This window comes from Pollachius pollachius, assembly GCF_949987615.1.
Source record: "Pollachius pollachius genome assembly, chromosome: 19".
Classification (NCBI taxonomy): domain Eukaryota; kingdom Metazoa; phylum Chordata; class Actinopteri; order Gadiformes; family Gadidae; genus Pollachius; species Pollachius pollachius.
In genome coordinates this window covers 6,346,293-6,364,123 of record NC_136952.1, presented here as the reverse complement: position 1 = coordinate 6,364,123, position 17,831 = coordinate 6,346,293, and the positions used below count along the sequence as shown (strand labels likewise).

The 17,831-nt window shown below is 45.0% G+C and overlaps 1 protein-coding gene across 1 annotated transcript; it reads right to left on the bottom strand.

The window, feature by feature from the left end:
* Positions 1-2,440: 2,440 nt before the first annotated feature.
* Positions 2,441-16,581, bottom strand: rhobtb1 (Rho related BTB domain containing 1). Its single transcript, XM_079756654.1, has 14 exons — positions 16,368-16,581; positions 13,147-13,345; positions 12,315-12,418; positions 10,176-10,361; positions 9,374-9,560; positions 8,923-9,147; positions 8,570-8,713; positions 8,170-8,366; positions 7,588-7,796; positions 7,220-7,338; positions 6,493-6,643; positions 5,705-5,793; positions 4,903-5,008; positions 2,441-4,561 (listed from the first exon to the last, which is right to left on the bottom strand). Exons 2-14 carry the CDS (start codon positions 13,327-13,329, stop codon positions 4,392-4,394), a joined length of 2,070 nt encoding a protein of 689 aa, XP_079612780.1. The 5' UTR covers positions 13,330-13,345; positions 16,368-16,581; the 3' UTR covers positions 2,441-4,391.
* Between the last annotated feature and the right edge of the window lie 1,250 nt (positions 16,582-17,831).

The following is a 17,831-nucleotide window of genomic DNA, read 5'->3' as shown; positions in this document are numbered from 1 at the left end:
CACTATTTGTGCAGTGTTGTGAACCCTGGACGTGCTAGTGTTGTAGTGATTATAAAGTGGTTTTCTAAGGAAATGATGGCAATATATAAAGTAGCTTTCATGATTATCTTTCACCGAACTCTACCTGCTTTTACCAAGTCTAGTAAGTAAACTTTTGGTTTCTTATTGCTTAGATTCTATAGGCCAGCAAATGGTATTATTCTAAGCCAACGATTACTCTCTCACACGCACACAGACAGGCATACACACACACACACACACACACACACACACACACTGGGCTCTGTTACAAGTTAAGTTATGCAATGGGATTGCAGTCTGACCTCTCTTTATCTCTCTCTCTATCTCCCTCTTTCTCTCTCTATAAATGTTATTGTCTATTTACTGGTTAACTCTTGATATTTCATATTATAGATCTAGAAAAGGCACATCAAGCCATGTCAATATCAAAGCTATCAATCAAATACTGTTTTCTAAAACATTCCTTTAACATGTTAGATATATTATTTCATCTCAGTATTTCTTTCTATGTTTTACCCCGCAAAAAGAGACATATTTTGGCATAGGAGTGCTTCAATAACTCTGAATGACACGTTTTGCAACGAAAGATACCAAAATCACTGCACGCATTTTGTTCAAATCAAAGATTTATTTAACAGTAGATAAAAAAAGACATACATAAATGAATAGGCCTACATAAAACAACATTGATAAGGATAAGGACTGTCGGGATCAAAGGCATTTATATAATAACAGGAACCCAATGAAGACCAGCCATTTGGTGATATATGAGCTAACTTTTTCTCGAACTAAATTTACATAAAATCAGTCAACACATATTCAGTGATGTGTGACGCTATGTGGTCTGTCTGTGAATAGCGACAGAAGTGTGTGGGTCTGTATGGGTGCAGGAGCAGTTCTACATCTGCCCGTGTATGAATACATATGATGTGCGTGTGTGTACTGTGCGCACATGTCAATGGGAGTGTACATACCAAGAACCACGGGTGATATAATCTACAGCTATCAAGTCGAGAAGCAAGGATCATTAAAATATTCTCTGTGTCTACAATCTTGCGCCCCGTCCACATTCAAATATCACAGGGGTGACTTCACTTCTATCCTACTAATATGCACTTTTTAATTGCAACATACTCCAATTAGTCTTGTTTCATTTTTGCCCTTCTGGCAAAAATCTGCGAAACCTTGTCGGATAGAAGGTTGAGTGACCCCCAAGAGCGTAACCATTACAGCTTATGGTTACAACACATTTCATGTTACATTTATTGATTGCTTGGTTGGAACAAAAACTAACAGAAGTGAAGTGCATACTGCAGTTGTTCATGATGTTTGGTTCAAGTATCAAATCTGTAAGCCAGTGAGGGTGTTTTCAAGTGTGTTAGACGCAGATGGGGGTGCTAGACAGCAGCTGGTCTCATGTGTCCCCTAGGGCAGCCATATCAGTTCTGATGCTGCGGCTCCTTCAGCATGTAACTATACCCTTAAGCATATTATTAGTTACATTAATGTCTGCTAAAGACACCTTGAGGTTGGTGGCTTGGTGCTACTTATTACAAGGACACACATTCAGACATTCAGTTTTATCCTCCTTCACTTGACCGATTGTATCAACCTGATGCACCCGCACAATATCATAATAGACCTCTAAAAACAACATATCTGTCATTTTTAGAGGGGACCGAAATATTGGACTTTCATGTCTTTCTGCCTCTTCGCCAGGTTGGTTTGTTAAGCTACAGTCTCCATTAGCTCCTAAAAGCCAAAGACAGAGTGGAAAGTAGAATCAACCAACATTTCATTCCCCGCCCCACCATATTGTCAGGAAAAATTGCTTCATACCAGTAAAATAACACTTCTAATGTCAATAGGTTGTTGACACACTAGACACAACTACAAATATGTAACAGCAAAGATGTCAGCTAGTAGCCTTAAAATGTAGACTAGATAATGACAATTCATTAGATATATATGATATATAATATGTGATAAATATTTTATAAATAAACATTCTTTTTTAGAAATTATTTCTAGAATGATCTAAATAATGGACTCTCTTGTATATATAGTGTACAACATGTAGCGCAACTGTGCTAACATCGAATCAAACCCCAACACATTGCATAGCAATGTATTACAGTTTCCATAATCGCATAATTCCATAACTACAAGACATACACTTGAATTTGGCTTCACCGAGCGGATCCAACACAGGGCTCGCTGTTCCTTCAATGTTCTTATTATAGCGTAGAGTAACATACACAATCCAACTATATAGCCACACATCTATAGCCAGCACATACACATATAGCCTCCAAGCTGTCCAGTGGAAGGACCATGTACGAGGTCAAAGAGCAGTTCTGTCCAGAATACGGCGTCTACCCTACTTAATTCCCCTTTCTTCCCCTTTCCCCTCTATCCATACATCCATCCTCCGACTGGTTAAAGATATACATACACATATGTTTCAGTTACATATACAGTATGTAACTGGTAAACATTACATTTAGTAGTAGTCATTTTGTAAGTTTATAAGAAACTATGGTGAATACTACGGTGAGCTATACAGATGGAAAGATGAGCTTTGTAAAGTCTGAGCTTTCAAAGCGCACACTCACAGTAAGTATTTCCTTTACGCTTATTGCAAATGAATATTTAAGCTTTGCCTTCGTAATTATTGGTAATTATGCCATTTAAGTCTTGAGTAGAGTATTTAATAGTGTAAGATGTCATAGATGTGGGAATGTGTGTGTGTGTGTGTGTGCGTGCGCATATCTACGTGTGCGTGTGTATGCGTGTGTGTGTGCGTGCAGTGGAGGGGCGTGCATCTCAGCAGTCGTGTCTACAGGCTGCTAGTGTCCGTTGTGTTGTTATGTAGGCTGGGCCTGTTTTGAGTTAAACCCTGAACAGCTGATCCTGATAGCGGCTAAGCCCTTCTACTGATAAACACAGCGCTGGAGGCGTGGCCCACCAGGCCTAGCCTCAAGAGGCTGGCCTTATCCCGCCCGTTTACATTCTGTTTCTCTGGTGTTCTCTGGTGTTAACAGTTCATGGCGAATAGTTCTTAAATCTTACCGAGAGCACCTTTAAGGCTAGTGTACTAAGCCGTATGTTTATGGCCTGATTCTTTTTTTTGGGGGTTGGCAAATAGAAAAACATCAGAATTTATAGACCAAATTATTGACACAAAAAGTGTTTGTAAAGAGCTGCTTGCATATTTTAATGCTGATAAAGAGTGTGTTCACAGTATATACGTGTAAGCAAGCGGAAAATAAGCTCCAAACTATTTGAATGCCTTGTCTTCATTCAGTGAACAGGTGTGTCGAAACATGCACTAGCCTGAAGGATTTTGCCGTAGTTTCCACACATTTAGGAGTCAGTGGTGATTGTATCATCAGTGTAAAGTATTCACGATGTGCAGCTAGCTGTGTGTTCATGTAGACTGTTAATTCCCTAAAGGTCACACAACGGTAGGGCTTTAATAGTGATGTGAAAGGAACTTACTTCTATGGTAGACCTGGGAACTTCTAATTTTCAAGTGGTGACGCACTATTGGGTGCTTTCGGTTACTTTGAGTGTGATGGTACGGTTGCGAGACGGATAGGTACTGTCCACACATCCCAAAACATGGACGAAACATCAGGAGAACCAGGGATGGTGTTTGGTGTGCAGCTACTAGAGACACTTTGCTCCGGTACAGTACTAGAATAACCCCAGTAGTTATAACAACTCAAGGCTTCATTATTCTAAAATGTTTGGTCAAGAAGCACCAAGATTGCCACCTTGATCTTATTTTAAGGAAATTCAGATCACATGATAGAAACCCTCCGATAAGTACAATTCCAATGCTTGAATAAATCAACAGAAACCTGACTAAGCCCGACCTGGGTTTGGCTTGGGAGATTCCCCCAGCGAGGAAGTATTAAATACTACACAATCAACAACAAGGTGACGTTTTAAGAAAGCCACTGTTAGTAAGCAAAGTAAATATCTAGTACATCTTAAACTCCTTTTTGTAGATGGTTTTACTCCAAAGTAGTTGTGCTTTTAACCAGGAGGGGAGTGATGGTGGCATGCTGGAGGGACTGTTGTAGTTTAGTTAGAAAGGCGAGAGGATCGGTCTCACAGTTTTAGTTTTGTTTTGCTGTTCTGTCCACTGAAAATGTTTTGGTGCAACCGTCTTTTGACCGCTGAGGAGAGGATTTTATACCTGAACACGTTACAGTAGGGAGGGAACCATAAGGAAAAGAATTGGAGAAACGTGGAGCTTAAAAATCAAATAACCATTGCAGACACCCCTGTGTCACCTATTTGTCTGTCCCCCGCCCTGACCCTTGCCCTTTGACCCTGAAGGTACTTCCTGGTCCCAGCGGTTAGGCCACAGTGGGCGAGGTGCTCCAGAAGCACCATCGGCGGCGGTGCTGGTGCTTGTTGGCCACCAGATCCTCCTTCTCCCGCTCCTTCCTGGCGCGCTGGTAGTGATCCTCCTCCTTCAGGTACCACACGGGCGGCCAGCGGTGCCGCTCAAAGTACTGCTGGTTCTCTGGAGAAACAGCGGCTGAAACCGATTAGGTCCAAACACTATGTGGGCTCCAGGCAATGTGTACAATAACATGTAGAAAACGTACATTGTGTTTACTTGAGTTCAGTTATTGCTTGTTATGTTAGCAATATGTCTGAGCTCCATACCATCTCTGGAAGGAGAGATCCCTTGTCTGGGATCATTCTCATGGTTTCTTTGTTAATATTAGATTTAGAGTAGATGGATTTAGCTTAGGGTTAAGGGTTAAGGGGTGTCAGATAATATGATCGGTTAAGCCCTTTGAGACTAATTTGGATAAAGGGATAGACATTAAAATGGACTTGACTTGAGAGCGGGCTTACCTTGAGACTTGGACTTGATCTCTTTGCGGTAGTTTGCGCACACGCTGTTGTAATGGGTGCATATGTGGTGTAAGCACCAGACTGCAAGTTGGCTTGCATTGTGAAACTGGAAAAAGAGACAGAAGAAATGTCAATGAAACAAAACAGGCAAAAAATAAATCTTGAGGTAACTCCGAAACCAAACCGGGCCAATCTCTGTAAAGACGTCAACAATCGCTGAGAGGCAGAGCTGTCAGTTAAAGAGAATACAACAACACGTCTAAGCATAGACTCTGGGTCAGCCTCTGCATGCTGTCGGAAGCTTAAAGCTTTAGTTCTAAAGCTCTGAAATCGGCAAACCCAAAAGGCTGTCAGACAGCTGTCGTAAGTACTATATAGGTAAACAAACACGATCATTCTCATGGTATGGTGGGTCAATTTGCAGATAGCAATGTACAGGGGGGTGTGGGAGAAAAGTCTTACTAGTTTGGTTTGGGCTGAGGAGATCCTGCACAAGGCTGCGCATATCGAAGCACAATGCAACGCTTCGATTCTGTCTCAAACCTGCCATATCGTCTGCGTGAACATGCCTATTTAAAGTATATCAGGGGTATTAGCTTCATATAAGTGGGCCAACTTCTCCGGAACTTGTAATCTTCAAAGCTTCGTCAAAGCTTATGGAGGTGAGTAATGAATATATAAACCTTGATGAATTCAGCCCCAGAGGCAACACAGGTCCACCTCAGATGAGCCGGTTGTTCCAGCATTGTTCCCAGATCAGCTTGAGATGGAAAGGAAAAGTGTTGTAGGACATGAAGCTTACCTGAGCCAGCTCAAGATAGGTGAGCACATCTCCATCAACATCCTGTCCTGCTCTGGCAGCTCTGCTCAGCTCAGTGACTGTGTATTGTTCTGGTGGACCATGGTGTGTGTGAGAGAGAGAGAGAGAGAGAGAGAGAGAGAGAGTGAGCGATGACGATTGAAAATTTAAATAAAGACACAAAATGCAGATGAGGGAAAGACGAGTGAAATCAAGAGAGATAAAAGGAAAAAAGAGAGAGAGAGAGAGAGCAGGAGGGGACAGAGGAGGAGGAGCGAGATGAGGAGAGGGGAGGGAGTGAGTGAGGGAGGGGTCGGGTAGGGAAAGTGAGACAGAGATGGAAAGAGATGACGTCAGTTTTTTTCTCATACATTAATCATCAACTCGAGTGTTTCATAAGCTCAGAAGGCAGGTGCACGCCCACACTCCAAAATGTAGGGAATGACAGTTGGGCAGGTTGGAAACACACACACACACATACACACAAACACATTCACACTATGTGTGTGCATAGATTTAGAACGTTGCTTTTTGTTATTACAGTTACTTTGTAGCAAGATAGAAAATAGGTCAAAGAGGATAAAGGCTCAGAGTTGTTTGCGTCAGCTGTCGAAACTGAAGTCGAACACGGTGATTCAAACTCGGCCCCATGCCGCCACTGAAATGGTCGCAGACCTGCCATTTTGTCTGCCTGAACACTCCAACCTTCCTTTGTTTCGAGTATACCAGGGGCGGTGACTCATTCTTAGCGGCAACATGCGTCTGACAGCAGGGGACAGCCCATATTCTACCTGTGAGCGCCGTGAGTCGAGGAAGGCACAGTCTGTTGGCCAGGGCGGTCAGCTCCATGGGGTCCAGCTCTGGTCCGGGGGACAGGCTGTCTGTGTATAGGTACTCCAGCACCGACTGCATGCACACGCGGCTGGTGTTCGGGAACACCACCTGAACACACAGGATTGGATGAAGGGGGGTTGTACTTGCACACAATCGTCTACTTTTCACAGATACGGACATACTTTTTTGATGCATGGCAAATAAAGGATGGCTTTTAGGATGATGTGATGAGATTGTATGGTTCACAAAATGGTCATACAATTTTTTAATGAGCGGAAATTAACAGAAGACTGAGGAGAAAGGGTTTGAGAGCATAAAGACATGACAACACAAGCACTAAAACTTTAACAGCTCTCCTCTCAACCATGTAGCTGAGCCAACACAAGTCATTTCCATTAATTGGTTAGCTTGTTTTGCATCTTTCCATTGGTATGGCTGTTTGGATATTCATCCATTCCATTCACAAACATCTGTTAAGTTGCCACCATAAACACTAAAAGGCTTTTTGGTGATAATTATTACTGAACATGATCTGCTCTTCATTTTATAAAACAACAATAAATCACGATCCTGAAGAAAACGGCTTACATTTGGCTTACCACCCTTAAATGCTAAAACAAATGAAACGACTGAAAAGTACTACACATATATATGAACTACCCTGAAAGTACTTAATGTTCCTACCTCATTGTTGCAGCTTTCCATGAAGGACCCTCCGAATAACACAGCCATCCAATCACAGCTTGCAATCAGCAAGGGCTTATGGGCACTGATGGTGCCGTCGTCCAATCGAAACGTGACATCTGTGAGCGGTTGGCCCAGAAAGAAACAATCAAACAGTCAAGGCCTAAAGAAGACACAGATATGGAGGCATTTCGTTTGTTGCATGTTCTCTATGAGGTCTGTACAGCACTTTGAGATTGCCGCACTATGAAAAGTGCTTCATAAATAAATTGAATTAAGGTTCCTGCTAATCCTGTCATTTTGGCTGACTTCTGGACTTGATTTCTCGACTCTGCTGTTTCCCAAAGACAACGCCAGAACCGACAAACCTGTGAATGTGTTCTTGGCCAGGCACTCCTTGATGCGGTTGGCCTTGCGGACATGGAACGCCTTGGTGATCTCTTGGTTCATGAAGGCCTCTTTGTTCATGATGTTCTCAACCATCATCCTCAGGTCAAACACCTCCAGGACCTCCGCGATCTGGGCGATCTTCATCAGGTCCCTCTCTTTCTCGTCCAGCTCCCCCGTGTACAGAAACCTGTTGGTGTGTGAAGAGCGCCGGGTGTTATGGGTGATTCAAGTGGTCGCTGTTGACAGCGGTCTTATGTGTCACATTAAATGTAGATCTCTGTATTGTTTGCAAGAGATCCAGCTCAACGTCAATGCCTCATCATTCATCCACCGAACTTAAACTTGGTTGTTGTGTGGGTCTTCCATAAAGTTCCATTATCCAGACCCCTGAGTTTACTGTAACTCTCAGCCATCCTGGCCGAATCACAACTTCTATGCCGAAATGGCTGTTGATGGAGTTCTTCTAACGACGTTTTAGATGTGTTTGCAAAAAGGCCTAAGCTTTCCCTATAGACACTATAAAAATGAGCCGTCAAAACTATCGGTTAAAGAAAACACACCTCAGCACTGCACTGAATGGGCCAAGCTGAATGGAATAGTCCATCTTGACCACGGTCATGGGGGCCAGGGTGTCTGTGACAGGGTTTGGTATGTTCTCCTTGTGGATGCTGTAGAAGGCCTTGCTCCATGAGGCCAGGGACAGCTTGGTGCGCCGGTGTTTCCCGCTGAAACTCATCATCCGCAAGGTGCCGTCGCTCTGCAACAGAAGGATGTATCCATCACTGGTGAACAAAGCTGAAAGATGTGTTACCTTGAAGGAGAACCTGCAACATCACCGCTGTTTCCATAAAAATTCAAGGGGAAGTTGGACTCCAGGATTACCTTGGAAGCCCTCAGTGATATTGTAGACTCCAGGCTTACCTTGGAAGCCCTCAATGATATTGTAGACTCCAGGCTTACCTTGGAAGCCCTCAGTGAGCAGGGGGACAGATTGGGCAGCACGGCCACCTCCTCCTCCGTGTCCAGACTGAGCGTCCTCATGAGATGGTCCCTGCCGTGTCTCTCTGTGACCACCAGACACTGGGACTCGTCCGAGAAGTCCATCTGAAACGACCCCACAGGGTTCATTCCGGTCCAAGTATACGGTTACCAGGGTTAAATCACCCATCAAGAATTGATTGATTCTGCCTATCAGGTTGCAAACATTTAAGACCATCCTAAGAATATCTTTCTTTATTTTTGTTCTTTGGTTCATTGCCATTGCCAAAACGGCAAGGGCTTCTAAAGTCATGCAATAAGATACATCAACACACCTGAAAGAGATCATAGAACTTGGACGAGGACGTGGACAGGTAGATCTTGTGGGCAAAGAGCTGGGTGTGGTCTTGCAGGACAAACAGGACATCGGCACACAGCGGGCTGTCCAGCAGGACGCGGGCCCCCCGAGCCCGGCTCCTGGGGACCACCTCAGGGATCTTGATGAGCGGGGGAGGGGCTTTTGGGGGGAGGAAGGGGGCCTGGAGGAGGGGCTTCTGGACCTGATACAAGGAAGGGCAGAGGGCACAATCTCATTGACAATGCTTAATAACAAGCTGTCCAAAAACTTAACAGGCTTTTGAGTTCTGGGTGAAGTTGTCGTAAAGATGTAGAAAGAATAGTAAAATAAGGACTGTATATTTAAAAAATAATGATAATGGAAATGATCTAAAAGTGTTTTCAAGCATTTTGTATTTTATAACATTTTGTACTGTGTACGTGATGTACCTTGCGCAAGTGAGACTTCCAGAACTGCAGGTGGCGCCGTGAGATGAGAGCGGCTCGTATGGCGTTGTCAAAGATGTCCTTGATGCCAAACTGGTCGAAGACACTGGTCTCGTAGTAGGGGATCCCCAGCTCCTTGGCCACCTCTCGGCCGCTTTCCGGAGGCAAGATGTCTCCCTGTTTTATAGGCCTATGAAGACAGGCAAGGTCGAGGGCAAACCGTCAAATTAAAGAATGTAATATTCTTTGTTTATTTCAGATTGTTTAATTGCCATTGTAACAATGGTAGCTCAGGAGGTACAGCAGGTCATCTGGCAAAGGGAAGGTTGCTGGTTTGATACCCTGCTTTTCTTCGCTGTGTGTCAAGAGACAAGTGTCAAGAGACAAGACGAGAGGACAGAGACCTAAACCCTAACTGCTACCGAACAGCTGGCTGTTGCCTTGCATGGCTGACATGATTGGTCGCATGAATGTGTGTATAAATGGATGATTATGAAGGCACTAATTATAAAAATCATAGAATGGCCATATGTAACAATAGTGCTTTATAAATGTCCATTTACCATCACCATCCTTTCTGTTCCAATATAATGCTCAGCATGTCGACAAGCAAGCGCAGCATCAAACCCTGCATCGAGAGTTTCATTCAAGAACACACCTGGGTTCTCTAATAGAAATGGGAGAAAGCTTAATTGCTTGTGGCATAAAATGACCCGTCCGTTCACATACTAAGGATTAAGGATGCCCAGAATCAGGGGCGCCTCAGATCCAATGTATTCTTCTTTCTCGTTGTGTGAGGTTGTACCTGGCCATTGGTCTTCTAGCCCGGTTCACAGCCTCTAGGTCAGCGTATCGCAGGTCCAGCTGGCAGCCCACCAGGATGACGGGGGTCCGCGGGCAGAAGTGCTTTATCTCCATGGACCACATGGTCTTCACGTGGTGCAGGGAGTGAGGGTTGGCTATGGAGAAGCAGAGCACCACCACATCTGACCTGGAATAGGACAGAGACGGACGGACGGAGAGAGAGAGAGAGAGAGAGAGAGAGAGAGAGAGAGAGAGAGAGAGAGAGAGAGAGAGGTATCGCCAAGTGAGTAGGAGGGGGACATTGGGACAAATATGACAAAATAACATGCATACATATGATGTGTGTATATTTGTGTGTGTGTGTTCGTGCCTGTGTGTCTGGTAGTGGCTGTGTGTGCGCGAGTGTGTGTGTACTTTGAGAAAGTGCACGACTGCTTAAATTATTTTTAAAACGACCGTTCATAATTGATTCGTTTTAGATTAACAGCACAAACCTTTACAATGAATACATTCCAGAAACAGTATAAAGATTAAGATAAGAGTTAACATTTTACAGTCCACTAGAGTGTCAATCCTGAAACCCGGCCATCTATTTTGAAGTAGTGTACTATTTGAAGCAATAGAGAGCAAGAAGCAAGCTAGGAGCACACATCCATCTGAAATGCGACCACCGAGCTGGACAGAGAAGTGAACAGGATGAAGGGACAACCGTGCAGAAGTCCGTTCATCATGGCTTTGCAGACAGACAGAGGTGCATCAGAGCGAGCCAAAAGCCATCGATCTCTTATCTTATAACGCTTTGATAGCGATGAAAGTGTTGTACTTTAAACCTGAGTGCTCTAGATCACTCAATCAAAACAACCCATGTATTTGTGGATAACCTTCTGGAAAACTGTATTTAGTTCAGCCGTTTGAAGGCTATCTCATGCTATAGTAAAGGATAAAGTGAAAGGTGATGAACACAGAAACAAGCAACAAAAGTGCCTCAACTCCCAAGTTTCAGGGCTTCACCAATATCTGCATTTCTATCGAAAGATCTGGCAAAGACTCTTTTTAACCTTGGCCATCGGAGCGACATTAAAGCTGAGTGGCTTTGGTCCAGTCTCTGCCAGAAGGCATTAGGGAGTCTGAACTCTGTGTTACGTAACGCTAATACTGTGCGGCAAATGTACAGAGGTCTGAAGGGGAAATGTGGGTTTGGATTACGGTCAACTGACAAGTTCCGTTAAATCACCATAACACTTTTCTTCTACGGTTGTAGGCTCTCTGGCTGGCTAGAAGTCAAAAAGTTGTTTTAACGTCTAAGAGATATTCACTGATATGGAGATGTTATAGAATGTTCTGTTTGACTGTATTACATAGGACTACATGAAAAAAAAAAGTGGGTATTTTGTGCCGGGAAGTCTTTGATATGACGGTCGTCCTGGCGATCTGCTGACACGGGTTGGATGGTTGCGCAGGTGACCCCAGAGAATAACGGTAAGAGGCTGAGGGAGGACAGGAAACGGGGCCAACTAGTCACTTAGCGAGGAGTAAACAAGAAAGAAACAGGACGGGCAAGAATTGATGCCCTCGCAGAAGCAGATCTACTGCGCCGGCCCGAGAGAATGTAGGTTGTGCTCCGGCACGTAAGTCAGTAAACGGAGCAGAGAGGCGTTTTTAAAGGCAGGGGCTTTGGGATTGTTTGCGGAGAGTCCTGGGAAAGTCAAATCGGATTCTCACGAGAACACTGTTACGAAACACAAGTTTGGCAATGTGATGTTTCTTATTTCATTTATGTAGGTTGGCGCCTCGAACAAGGCTTTAGGAGGCTTGGCTGACCACAGCATTCAATCAGATGGCCTTAAGTACCTTAAGAGTAGAGCGCAAGAATGAGAGGCTTGCAGTAGGAGTGGGAGGCAGAAAGCCAAGAGTAAATCTCAATAATGTCCTGCAGTATGTGTTCACTGAACGCTGAAAGCTGCAGTAACTGCTTGGTGGTGTTGGATCTGAGGCCAGGCTATAGGCTCCCTTCCTGTGTTATTTGATGCTTCTGAGAAGATGGACATCGAAAACATAAAGTATAGACGTGCTCCAACTGCTCTAGTCTATACACGGACACACACAATCACACATCCATACAAACCACCATGTGTCGTACCGGCCGTAAGCAAAGCGCCTGTCTTTGTGGTGATCTCCAAATGTGTCCCACAGCCGTAGAGAAACACTGACCTCGTCCACCACATCTCTGGATCGCTCCAGGACCTGGGGGAGAAACCATCACAGACACACACAATGATGTCCGGTACATAATAGTGGAGTCATAGCGGATTCAGCATCAGACCCAGACGGATGACGGGTGAGATGACTCAACTATAGATCACCCTGGTCGGTCAATCTCTATAAAGACTGAAGTATTGCCACCCACCACCTCATCCATGAATGGCTTGCCATCCATTAGGGGGGCATCAATACCGTTGACACAAAGTATGATTATTTCGACCACTTAGTATATATTTATAGACCCAGATTGTACATCAATGGATGAAAATGAAGAGACAATAATGATGTCTCTACACACTTGTAACCGACAGTTCCACAGGGTTAAAGAGTCCTCCAACCTGTAGGGGTAGCCCAAAACCACTTCTAACACCACCACGGCACCCGCCTCTCTGAAAGGTGACATATTATGCCACCAGGTGGGAGTCTAATTTGGCCATTACAAGCCGTTTTGGAAATCTGCCTCTTCTGACATCAAAAGTGGGCGTGCCACCTAGATGTATGAAGGATGGATGAGCAACGTTTGCTGCAGTCCACTGGGTAGGCTGGTAGACTGATCTATCCAGCACACATCTAGGTGGACACACCCACTTGTGATGTCACTAAAAAACAGGAAGAGGCAGATTTTTCAAAACGACTTGTAATGGCTAATCACACTCACACCTTGTGGTATAATATGGGACCTTTAAGCCCACATGCATTAGTAGTAGTACCTCCTGGCAGACGCGGTACTGGTCGATGGCCCAGACGGTGGGGACGTGTGTGGCCAGCAGCTGGTACTGGGTGAGGGTGGTGTTGCAGGCCCGGGCACAGATGAGCCGGGTCTTCCCCACGGCGTTGTCCCCCACCACCACACACTTGATGGTCTCCACGTTGGGTCGCTCGTAGTCCATCATCTACCTCGAGGGGAAACTTCAGGGGGAGGAGACACAGCAGTTAGCATATAGCTCAACTGATGATGGGTCCTATTTCGACCACATCACTCAAAATTTTAACATTTCTTCCTAAAATTATGACTTAATGAGTTATTATTATAAGTAATAATCCTTTATAAGTCATAATCCTGCATAAGAGTCCATAGCCAACATCACAGGCCCACTATTATCATTATCATTTTATAATTACAAGTACACTCCCAGTTACCCAGAAGAATGACCGCAGTATAACCCCTGGAATATGACTTTATGGTTTCAGAGTGTCAGCGCATGCGTAAATGTTTTTGTGCCAGAATGATTTGTGTGGATCCTCAAAACGCACCAAAATCCCAAGCATCGATTCTGTATGTTGTGCTTATTGAGGTATTTGCTCTCCTTTAATAGCCCCGTGCCAGGAAGCCATTATTTGAAAGCTATTATCTTATTCTGGTGCTACACGGCTCTGATTACATAGACACATTTCACATTAACAAGGTTGATATCTGTCACACACACACACACACACACACACACACACACACACACACACACAAACACACGCACCTCATCTGACCCATTCCAGGCTCAAGGGTAATATGAATCTGTTTTCTTTTTCTATTCTTTGTATATGATGTTACAAAGTCTGTGCCAGTAAGTGCCACAAGAAGCCCCTGACGGCTTTACAGAGAAGCCTTAGGCCATACTATATTGCAGCATGCAGTCGTCAGAGCGACATGACCTGCAGGATGGAAGGTCTATAAGGACCACTTCAACTGTTGAAGGGTCTTTCAGCCATTGGTGCGTCAGTTGTTATCCTGAAGCTGCAATCAGCAAGTTATGCTCAGCCAGCTCTGTTTTGATGAAATCGTGTTTTGATTCAGTCTCGTGTTTCTCACGTATTTGTTTGGCCAATGCATGAGAATCAAGAGACTCAATCAAAACACATCGTAATCAAAACCGAGTCAGGCTGATTGCAGCTTTGAAGACAGGGGTATTTGCTGTGCTGACATACATCTGATCATGTCCCATCTTTCCCACTTATTGTCTACTTATTGTCTCATTTCATTGTCTACTGCAGGGCACTGCTAACAACTACTCTATCTATATACTGATGGTGACAAATAACAGCAATTTAACCAGGGCCAGAGGCCGACATCTGTAGGTTAATGCCTTGATTTTGATCACAAATCAAGCCAGAGCCAGCTCATTTGTTTGACACCTGTGTTTACACCTGTTTATTACCCAAATCCAGATGGTTGACACCCATATATACAGCTGATCCCTTTTCTGAAGCAGAACTCCTCTTCCTGGCGAGGTCATTCTTTCAGTGCCGCGTTAACCTTGGTCTGTCTTATCTCTGCTGTCTGTGTGATGCAACGTCACCGTATGCTGACTAACTGTCCGGCTGTCTGTCTGTTCTGCCCTCCCTGTGCCCGAATTAGCCCCCGTTATATCTGAGGCCCGCAGACCAACTTGCCCAAACACCCACTCCTGGTCACTCACCGGTGCATCTTCTAAAGGAATACTACTGACGTAACAACCAAAGCACCGTTGTGCAAGTGGAAGGTAACGCCTTATGAACAACAGGGGGACGGAAACCAAAACATGAAAATGTCTCCTTTGCGTTCTGAAAATACAGAACGCAAAGGGAGATATGACCATGAGTAAAACCAAAACAGTGCAAACTAGCGCAGTACATTATGAAGTCAGCAGAGCCTGATCAAGATGTAATTCAATTCCCCGACGAACACACAACATGCTGGCGAAAAATGGCCTCTACACTTTTGCATGGATATGGTTCACTGGAACAGCACCATGGATTCACTGCAGATGGATCCTCTTCAGCATGGGCATGAACGATGAGGAACGGGGGGGAAGGAGTGGAGGTGTGTAGGCAATAATCACTGGCTTCCGCTACCCACCCGATTCACGGTCCATCTCTACATTAGTCACCTCGCAATCAGGAACTCATGCTAAGAAGTTATCGTTTTCTGCAATGGAAATGTTGACCCATTTGTAAGTGTTTATCTTTTTACGTTGTTGGGAAAACACACACATACACACACACACACACACACACACACACACACAAACACCCCCCCCACACACACACACACGCAGGCACACACACACACACACACACACACACACACACACACACACAGACTTTATTCTAAAAAAAACTGACAAGCCAGTACAGTATGCCTTCCTCGTTAAAATGCACCATTCTTGTTATATCACCTTTTAATCCTCAGAGATAAGCGTTAAGTGGAAAGGAGTGACGTTTTATGTGTTGCATCGCGACCACTCTAGTCAGGAAGTTATTCCTGCAGCACTCAGCTGATGGGAACACCAGGCTGAGCCGACGAGGTGGGATGTTGTGATGTAACGTTCAACATTTAGGTGGAGCAGTTGCCCTGAGAAACAGGAAACCATGCCATGCCTCGCGGGACGTGGACCTGTCAACCGGCTTGTTATGCGGGCATATATATTCACCAGGCGGACAGTGATAGGGATTTTAGATTTAAGGAAGATTAAGACATGGCTTTTACAAAGTGCTGTCGGAAAAAATGGCATGAAACACACCACAATACGCAAAACAATTAAACCGTCACAACCGTCACAAAGCATTATTTATTATTTTGGGATTATGTTAATTCTGACGTCAACTGCTTGACCTTTGATCGACGTCACAGCATCGTTCTATAAAAGGGCACAGCTGCTTCCACCGGAACTTTTCCGTCAATACGGAGGCAATGTTGCAATACATCCAGGTGTTTGAGTCATGCACACTTTTAGAATGCATGGCAGCTCAGTGCCAAACTGTAAGTAGCCTGCTACTACAATATACAATATGCATTCAATATGATCCGATGTGACTGATGTAACTCTATTGTAAGCAATAACGGTCACACTTTAACAGAAGCCTATACTCTGGCTTCACGGACACCACCCCTTCGCCTTTGTTCTCTCCACTCAGGTGCGGCACCGAGGTGTAAAGGAGTAAATGTTAAGCCTACCGTTTCCACCGAGCAAGGTAGGTCCGCCAAACCCGAGGGAAAAAAGCAAAAACCTGCAGTCAACACTTCAAAGTAAGTGTGCAAAAGTAACCTCTTGACACGAGCACGGACGGCTGCACACACATACACTCACACACATACACACGCACACACACACACACGCAAACACACACACACACACACACACACACACACACACACACACACACACACACAAAACACTACAACAACGCTATACGCGACGCTATCTGGGCAGGATCATGCCGTCATAGTGTGGTTACAGCCACACAGCGTCCGGCTCGTGGAGCAGTTAATCCGCGCCCTGGTCTTCAGCGGTGGTTGAATACTATCTGGCGTGTAGCAACTCTGTCCTTCCACCAGCCAGACATCCTGCTCTTACAGGGGCTGGAAAGACGAGCAGAGCGAGGGAGGGAGGGAGGGAGGGAGGGAGGGAGGGAGGAGAAGCGAGAGAGAGCGCGAGGATGAGAGACAGCGATGGAGAGAGGGAGAGGATAAGGGACAGAGAGAGAGAGAGCGTGAGAGAGAGAGTGAGAGAGAGAGAGAGAGCGTGAGAGAGGAGTCAAGCTGCGAGATCATCTGCAGGCGCGCTGCACGCGGGCCGACGACGACGTGGATGCGATGCATTGTGACGTCAACGACCCCGTTCTATTTATAGCGCCGAGCGGCGTACGATTTCATTCAGGAAAAAGAAGGTGGAGGGCTGGAGAGGGAGAGCGAGAGAGGGAGAGAGCTGGCGGAGAGCGGGATGGAGTCATGCTCATTGACGGTGCAGGGCGTATACTGTATGCACACCAGCCCAAACACCTGCACCTTGTTTGTTTATTATATCATGCATATTGATGATTGATATATATATATATATCCATCCATCAATCATCATCTGTCTGCCAAATTGAAAGACAATCAGTTCATAAGCTTCATTACGTTTTAATTCGATACATATTCCCAACACCTTTTTAATACCACATAAATTCCTTGTCTTGTCTTTGTGTCACTATGAAGTTTAGTTGTGCCGTGCCGCTCGGCTAAGTCGTAACTCAGCTGTAAGGAAGGGCCAGCTTGCCGTTGTGTTGCAGGCGCATTTATCTGCACTTGTGTGTTTTGACTCTGCAGCTGCTTAGGGTGTGTTAAATCAGTTCAGCTTGTCGGTGCCCTTGTGTTTGCTTGTTTGAATACCGAAGCGTGGCGACGCCTCGTAAGCGCGTGTGTGCGCGTGTGTGCGCTTCGGTGTGCCTGCTGATTCTGGACGCCTCTGAGATTCTCATTTGTCAGCGCCGGACATGGGGAGGGGTCAGAAGTGAGTTGGGAACATGAAAACACGCACTGGAAGTGGATCATGACTGAGGAGCCGAGAGGGTATAGGACTCCACCGGGAGGCTCCTCGAGCCCAAATGTCCCAGAGTTCTTTGCTGTTCTTTTAGTAGCTTCTTGTCATCCGCCTCA

What these genes read in the sequence shown, in the direction of transcription:
- rhobtb1 (XM_079756654.1), bottom strand. Translation starts at nt 13,329, where the DNA reads ATGATGGACTACGAGCGACCCAACGTGGAGACCATCAAGTGTGTGGTG. An exon ending in CCATTCAGTGCAGTGCTGAG is followed by an intron (nt 7,797 to 8,169) that starts GTGTGTTTTCTT and finishes ACACACCAACAG; the next exon opens with GTTTCTGTACACGGGGGAGC. An exon ending in GGCCAAGAACACATTCACAG is followed by an intron (nt 7,339 to 7,587) that starts GTTTGTCGGTTC and finishes AACCGCTCACAG; the next exon opens with ATGTCACGTTTCGATTGGAC.